The sequence below is a fragment of the Convolutriloba macropyga genome, chromosome 7 (genome assembly GCF_964194025.1).
Source record: "Convolutriloba macropyga chromosome 7, txConMacr16.3, whole genome shotgun sequence".
NCBI classification, from domain to species: domain Eukaryota; kingdom Metazoa; phylum Xenacoelomorpha; order Acoela; family Convolutidae; genus Convolutriloba; species Convolutriloba macropyga.
Window position 1 is genome coordinate 24512498 of NC_134474.1, and position 8463 is coordinate 24520960.

Below are 8463 nucleotides of genomic sequence, written 5' to 3' on the forward strand. Positions count from 1 at the left end.
AGGTCAGACCATCAGCAAGTGAGAACAAATAGCTATCTTTAACTGATTAGTTTCAACTCAAAGTCCATATTTCATTAATGTGTGCTGCATAAATGTGTCAGTCTGGTTGTGGATAAGAATGCAATTAGAATGTTGAACAAAATTAGTTTGGTTGAAATATGGACTTTGAGCCGAAACAAAACTAACTTAGTTCAACATTCTAATTGCATGGTTATCCATAACCAGCCTGACACATTAATGTAGCACACCTGTATAACAGAAGATTGCATTAACCTAAGCACCACTATCAGCTCGTCTGACTATGGTTACAATGAGCAGCGAAAAGCAAAAGGGTCTGAAAGCTGTTCAAAAATTTGTTAACGAACTTAGAACATCGAATTTCAAATCGAAATGCCCACAGATCTAAATATATAATCAAATGGGTTTTTTTTTGTTCAGACAATTTTGGCCGACCGATATATTCATCGTAAAGAAATGTGATTGGTATCATTAAAAAGCAGGTTCAGCATAGAATTCGGAATTAAAAAGATTTTTTTTAATTTCGTTGTTTTTCGAGGAGTTATCGAGGTTTAAAGTTTTGTGTGAACAAGTGATGTTTGGCATGATTTTGTTCACTTTTTTGTTCAAATTGAGATTTTTTCAATAAAATTATTAATTCAAAGTGATTTTGTATGAAACAATCTTGTTTTTCTAATAGACGAAAAGCCATAAAAAGGGTAGCTCTGTCTCATAGGGAAGCTTACTACTAAAAAATTCGATTTCTATTTGCGAGCTGATATTTTAAAAACCATTTCATATTTTTTTAAAAAATTTTTCAAGTCATTTAGAGACTCGTCACTTTTCAAATCTAGGTTCTGTTAATGCAAATCTCATTTACAGTCAGATGATGCCCAATGAACAAATAATTTGTTTCTGAGGAATCGCTCATTTTTTATGGCAAGGACTGAGTTTTCGTAATTTTTATTGAAATTTTTATTTTCTTTTTAAGATTTTAATAAAATTTTCTCTTCCAATGACATAGACTCGTTGATTAAAGGTGATATAGGCTTCCTGAAGAGCAGTAGGCGAACCTATGTAGTAATTTAAGTGGACAGCTAATGGCCGTTAAGACTTCAAAAATAATATGTTAAAAAAATAAAAATTGATCTGGTTAGCGGTGTCTTGTCTTCTAAGTATTGTCTTTATGACTTGTACGCCACAACTTTTAATATTTTTTTAATAAATTTTTTTGTTAATTTTTTCTTAGTTTTAGATCCCTTTGTAACCTTATTGCATTATCCTATTATTGGCAATTCCCATTGGCATATTGAAGACTTTCAAAAGATCAAATAAAGTTTGCACTGAAAAACTTAGGGCTTTAATAGCCTCGGCACCGTCTTCTCGCCTTTTCTATTGATTTTTTTCGTTTCTCCTGATTTTACTGATTTCTCCTGTATTTGTTGTCGTTTTTACAGTCAAACGGCTTATTGTGATGAATTTTTGATGATTTAAGAATGAAACAAATTATTGCCTTCTCATCGAAGCATAACTTATAATTTGAAATTTATTGAATTCCGTTGAAAGCGATTGAATTGAATGGCTTTGATACTACGAGTTTTCTCATAAACTTACTCAATGCAGTAAGTTTATGGCAAATAGCCTTAAACTTTGATATTATTTGTTTTCAGACGTTTTTTTTTAACTTTTAGTTTTTAATGTCCCGAAAACTGGGCTTTACGAGTTTACCCCGTTTCTAATTCTAATTTCGTTTTTTAAACTGCTTCAGTTCGTGCTGAATCTGCTGTTTAAAAGCACTTTGAGCTGAATGAGAGATGAGTAAACCAACCCAGGGAAGCCACAAAGTTCACGCAAATTGTCGAAAAAGCGGCGAAATGAGGTAAAGCAACACAAATTTTTGATCGACGAAGTAAAAAAAAGGCAGCAAGAAAAGTCCTGAAAACAATCTAAAGAATTGGATGAAAATATTAGAACTACTCTACCTGGCCAGCAGATCAATTGAACAATAACAGCAAAAAATATCGCAAAAGTTGAGAAACTAAAATAAACATAGCTGGCAGATCGCCAGAAAATAGCCGCAATAGCTTTGTCGATCTGCAGTCTAAAAGATTTAGAAAGACACACTTAAAAAATATTGTTTTCATTGAGAAAGAAGATTTTGAAATCAATTTTAGGAATCTGTATAACTTATTGCTTGTACTAGCTGCCCAAAAGAACCTTCAATTAGAGTGAAACACTCGCTTGACCTTATCTCTTTGAATTAAAATAAAGAAAAAGTCAATTTCCGAGTGAGGAAGTCGTTTTAGAGAGTTAGGTAAGTTACGTGTGACCAAAAATTTAATCACGCGAATGAACAAAAAAACTCGCCCTACTTAGAGTAAAAAATGACGTCAAGCACGCAATTTATTTAAAATTGCATGAACGAATGATCCAAAAGCAGATTTGAAGTGATTGTGACGTCATATGGTTGTGACAAAATCGTGACGACGAAATAAAAAAACAAGAGAAGGCCAATAATAGCCTCAGCTATCGCTTCGCGGCTATTAATCAAAGAAACTAAAGAATATAATATTTTTTGGAGCTCTTGAAAATATTACGCTGACAGCCTAACTTGACCCATTTAAATAAACCCATTAATTCTAGAACACATGTGGAAAGAAGTTCATTGGCCAATTAAGATAGAAATATGACGAATACAAAAAAAAGAAGCTTGCAAAATTTGAAGTTTCTCAATTTCGCAAAATTAAAAAACTCAAAACCATTTTTTTGTCTCGGGAATCTGTCCTGTACCTTATCTGCACGAATTTTAAAATATTTATTGTCCCGTAAACCTCAATAAACTTAAAAAACAAAATGAAATGTTGCCTAATTTTGTGATTCTGTCGAAATTCTTTCGGAGGCTATACAGTAATCCACTTTAAAGCCTGAAAAAGTTTTATTCGCTCAAAGGTTGAGAAACTAGGAACAGGACCAAAATTTTAAATTATATACAAATGCAAAAATTTGAGATACTAAAACGTTGAAAAGCATTCCATTGTCCTTAGCAACTCTGAGGTAACATACAATCAAACCCTAGAGGAGAATAGTTCCCCCACTGCGACCAGAAAAACTGAAAAAATGACAAATATTTTCAAAAAACCTTGAGAAGCAAGCTTTATCAAAAAATTGATAAAATTTATGATATTAATTTATTGCAACCAAATCCATTGCCACTAAAAATTATCAGTAACCTATTATCAAACCCTTTGGCCCCTGAGGCTAGAAAATTCAAAATATGACAAAAATTCTCTTAAATCCTTAAAATGACCTAACCTTGAATTAGGGCTTTCCCAGCAACTGTGCCACTGCAACTACTTGAAGGACTACTGATCTTCAAACTGATGAGAGGTGCAAATCTGATCCTCCCGCCAGATTTGCACATCTTATGAAACTTAAAGCCCACTGGGACTTAGCTGTTTATATCGCTTTGAAAGATCAAACGTCATTTAAAAATGTGTGAAAGCATCTTTAAAAAAAGAAAGAGCACCAATACATTCTAATTCTTAGATTATAAAAAATAGAAGCCCTATAATAGCCGGCTGAGATGAGGGCGGCTAATAATAAAACAGCTTAAAATTTCATCGTGAAGTTATTGCGTAAAAAATTGGCTATTATTCTCACGATACCATGCAAAAACATATAATGAAAGGCCTATTGCAACAAAAAATTGGAGGAGACGTACTCAGAAACTAATGAAGAACAAAAAAGTTTTCATTCTATTAACAAATGTTCTTCTTTATAATATGCCACGTCCAACTAGACAATTGACGAGCCTGATTAGATTCACTTTGGTCAAATTTTCTGAGCAAAAAAGTTTACAAATTGAGACAAGAAAAATCAAAGTGTCAATAAAAAACAAACAAAAACAAGATTCAAGCAACTTCCCTAATAACCTCCGAAGTTGAAAATTATTACAAAATTTGTCCAAAACGGCGAAATGACAGAAAACACACCCAGCAGATTGCCGGAAAATAGCCGCCGTCGATTCCCATAACTACTATTGGGATTGAAAGAACAGATGAAAACAATAAAAACATTGATTTCTGTACAAAAAGATTTTTAAAGTGCAAACTAATTTGATATCATTTCGTAGTTCAACATACTTCCGTTTATTAGGGAGAGGATACAGGTACGGGCTAGTATCAATATCTATAAGCGTTCAAGATGGTAACTAAGACTTATAAGAACAAAGCTCAAATAGCGGGCATCTAAAATTGGGCTTCATGAGTTTAGCCCGTTTCTAATTCTAATTTCGTTTTTTTTTTATAATGATTCAGTTCGTTTTAAATCTGCTGTTTAAAAGCACTTTGAGCAGAATGAGAGATGAGTAAACCAGCTCAGGGAAGCCACAAAAATTTCACACAAATTGTCGAAATAGCGGCAAAATGAGGTAAAGCAAACGAATTTTTCAACGAAGTAAAAAAGGCAGCAAGAAAAATCCTGAAAACAAATTAAAGAATTGAATGAAATTCTTAGAACTACTCTACCTGGCCAGCAGATCAATAGAACAAGATCAGCGAAAAAATAAGCAAAAGTTGAGAGACTAAAACAATCAAATAAATTAAAAAATATAATTTATTGGAGCTCTTGAAAATTTTACGCTGGCAGCCAAACTTGACTCATTTAAATAAACCTATTAACCAGAGAACACACCTGAAAAAAGTTTATTGACCGATTAAGATAAAAATATGACAATACTTGAAAAAATTGAAGCTTGCAAAATTTAAAGTTTCTTAGTTTCGCAAAATTAAGTTCAAAACTAAATTTTTTGTCTCGGGAATCTGTCCCGTAACTCATCTGCAAGACTTAAAAAAGTTTCATTGGACCGTAAACCTCGATAAACTCAAAAAACAAACTTTCAATCAAATTGAAAACAATTGGAAACTTTAATGAAATGTTGCTAAATTTCGCGATTCTTCCGAAATTCTTCCGAACCATTTCATTGTCTTGAGAGACTATATAGTAACCCAATCTAAATCCTTAAAAGATTGATAAAACAGGACAATTTTAAAGTTTATCAAAAAATGCAAAAATTTGTGATACTTAAATGTTGAAAAGCATTCAATTAGCCTAAGCAACTCTGCAGTGCCATAAAATAAAACCCTAGAGGAGATTAGTTCCCCCACTGAGACAAGAAAAACCGAATAAAAATATTTTCAAAAACCTTGAAAAAATGGCAAACTTTATCCAAAAAGTTGATTTATATTTGTGATATTAAATTGTTGAAAGCAAATCTATTGCCACAAAAAACTATCAATAACCTATTATCAAACCCTTTGGCCCCCGAAGCTAGAAAAACTCAAAAGATGACAAAAATTTTCTCAAATATTGGCAATTATCAGTTTTTTGTGTTTATGCAGTACCAAAACATACAGCTCATAAATAAGTCACAAAAGTAACTATAAATTGTAAGAGACCTTTATCAACTCAGAAAACCATTTTTTCAAGACTAATAAAAAATATCCAAAAAAAGGTTTAAAAAACGCAAAAAATGCACCATTTTGGGCTCAAAAATTCCTGAAATGACCTTCCCAGCAACAGTGCCACTCTAAGCACTTGAAAGACTACTAGAGCCAGCTTTGGGCCTCTTATGAAATTTAATGCCCACTAGGACTTAGCTGTTTATCCCGTTTTGAAAGATCAAACGTCATTAAAAAATGTGTCAAAGCATCTTTAAAAAAAGAAAGAGCACCAATACAATCTCATTCATGGATTGTAAAAAATAGAAGACCTATAATAGCCAGCTGAGAAGATGAGACCGGCTATTAATAAAACAGCTTAAAATTAAATCGTGAAATAATTGCGTACAATGGAAATTTAAAAAACTGCTTTGGAAGAAAACTAATGATCACCAAAATACCTCTCCAAGTGATACGACAGCGCCCAAATACAGATCATATTCTTCTAATTGTGAAAAAAATTGGCGTATATTTTCTTTTTTAAATTGAATTCTACACCTTCAAATGGTATCAGTTATATTTTTCTGAATGTAGAGAAAGATTTTCCATGTTTGGTGGAGAACAATAAAACTGCTTGTAATATAATTTTCTAATCACAAAAAATTTTGGAACCATAGCTTTCGCTTGTGCGCAATCGCATCTCAAAAGTTTTAGGCATTCCAATCTGCAGCGTATTATTCCCAAAAATTCAGACTATTTTTGTCGCCAGCATCATTTCTTTATTGGTGACTAAGACCAATTTTGAGTCTGAAAATTTTACATAGATTGCTTATCGGAGGCAGGGGTTGAGCTGTCAATCAATGGTCGGTTAATTGCATGCCTTACATCTCGGCTATGACAACAGGATATTTATCCAGGAAAGCAAGGATTGCGTTTGATTTGCGGTAACAATCTTGCAATTGAAGCCATTGGAATATTTGCTATGCAAATTCAGTGATATTTTGATTGATTTAGCCAATTAGAAAAAAAAAATAATAATTGAACCTTCAAAATTACTCAAGTGACCCTTTCCCCAAATCTTACGTTCCCCTATTTTTTTAAGATGCGTACTAGTCATATCAAAAAATGAGGTGAATTTATCGTTTAAAGTTCATTTATATTTCTGCTCCCCCAACCTACATCACCTCGCCTGATTCCTTCGGAAATCGGTAAACCTCCGTCCAATAAGTGACCTAATGACTGACTTGGATGTTCCCATGGTCTTTATAGTGAGGAATTTCCCCATTTATGCGCACAACTTGTCAGATAATGGCGCGAATATCTCACAATAATTACTTTGTCATACAACTTTAATACAAATGGAGCGCTAAAAATACTGATTGATTCGTGAAATTCAAATGTTCAATAGGGGGGGGGGGGTGGGGGGTACACTTTCACGAGTGAACAGAGCAGTCAAAGGCTGTCAAAATAATGCACGAGTGAACAGAGCAGTAAAGGCTGGCTGTCAAAGGCTGTCATACGTCTTCAACTTTTTGTACTAAAAAATTTACGAAAATGTTGAATTCAGTACAAACTACAGACAGTCTAAATGAAGAATGACAAGCACGAAATTTGTATATGAAATACATTTTTACATTTATACACGCGATATAAAAATAAGAGTCAGTTTTATATTTATTCCCAGGCATTCAACGTTCTTGTTCCGCTCATGGGCCTGCTACAGGACGAGCTACCGGGATAATCAGTTATTCCAGCAATATTTTTAGATTTTGAGCAGTTCAAAGCATACCTTACAAAATCTCTATGTTCATTTTCCAAAGTATCTTTTGATAGAAATTTAGAGCTTTTCACTTTCTCCAGACGCTGTAAAATTTTACTATTTTCTTCATCGATTTCCTCAAATTTCTTGGACCTGTTAATTCCAGCACTGTGACATCGTTTGAAGGCCGCTTGTGCTTGCGAGCCGGGATAAAGAGGCTTCCGGTGGGGCTTTTTCAGTTTAGAAAGCAATCTTTGGTTTTCTCTGTCAATTTCTCTGGCTTTAAAGGCACTTACACTCAGGTTCTTCTTATTTGTTCTTCCTTGTTGTTGAAGTCTCAGTTTTCGATTAACTGAGCTAAAGCAACTTTCTTGATCATCGTCATTATCAATTAACAGCACATTTTCCAAAATTTTAGAAATATCCGAAGCATCAGTTGTCGGGTTAAGGATTTGTCTGCTTGAATTCGGAACTCCTCTAGACGAGGCGCCTGATTTTGGTCGTGTTGATATTGAATTAGCTCCTCGTTTTGATTTGCTCACTACTCGTTCACGGGGTAATAAACCCGATGGAAGATTTTGCTGTTTCGGTTTTGCGTACGATGATGAGTCCTCGGTAACAGACTCATCTGATGACGTCAGAGGTGAGACATCAGTAAGACGCGCTTTCTCATCTTCCTCTTCATCGTAGAGCTCTGAACGAGCAGACGGCAGTTTGATTCCATTAATAACTAAAGACTCTGAAAACCTATTATCCACTTCATCGTCATCTCTGAATTTCGCACTTCCTGAAGATCCTACAAAACTGTCTTCGCTTTCGACACCGGATAAAAAATCGTCTTCGTACGCAGCACTTTCCCTCAGAATTTCTGTTTCTAAAGGCCTTGATGATTTTGTAAACGTTTCGTTTAGGGTCTCAGTCTCGGGTGAATCAAGTCTATCTTCGTCTTCGAAGAATTTGAGATCGATGCTCTTAAAAAGCTCTTTGTCATTGTACTTGCTATTAGATTCGGTGCTATGATTAGACAGCCTGCTACTCATAGTCGACCTGAAGAATAAATATCGGTGGGTTAACAAACCATTTGCGAACTTCTTGATTTCCTTTTTTATGAATAAACAATTTGAAGCATTTTTCGAGCAGTTTTCAGTAGGCCTTTAAATGTGAAACTTGGCTGAAAACTTCAAAACAATCTTGTTTACTTCATTTCAACAATTTCTCTGCATTTCTGTGTTGCTTACTTGTTTTCGCTTTTAGTAAGATCAAACACCT

General features: G+C 34.0%; 1 protein-coding gene across 1 annotated transcript; it reads right to left on the bottom strand.

Annotated features, from left to right (window-relative positions):
- Nucleotides 1-6980: 6980 nt before the first annotated feature.
- Nucleotides 6981-8463, bottom strand: LOC142342168 (uncharacterized). Its single transcript, XM_075393377.1, has one exon. The coding sequence runs from the start codon at nt 8232-8234 to the stop codon at nt 7110-7112; it is 1125 nt and encodes a 374-aa protein (XP_075249492.1). The 5' UTR covers nt 8235-8463; the 3' UTR covers nt 6981-7109.

Coding starts and splice junctions, on each gene's coding strand:
- LOC142342168 (XM_075393377.1), bottom strand. CDS start 8,234: ATGAGTAGCAGGCTGTCTAATCATAGCACCGAATCTAATAGCAAGTAC.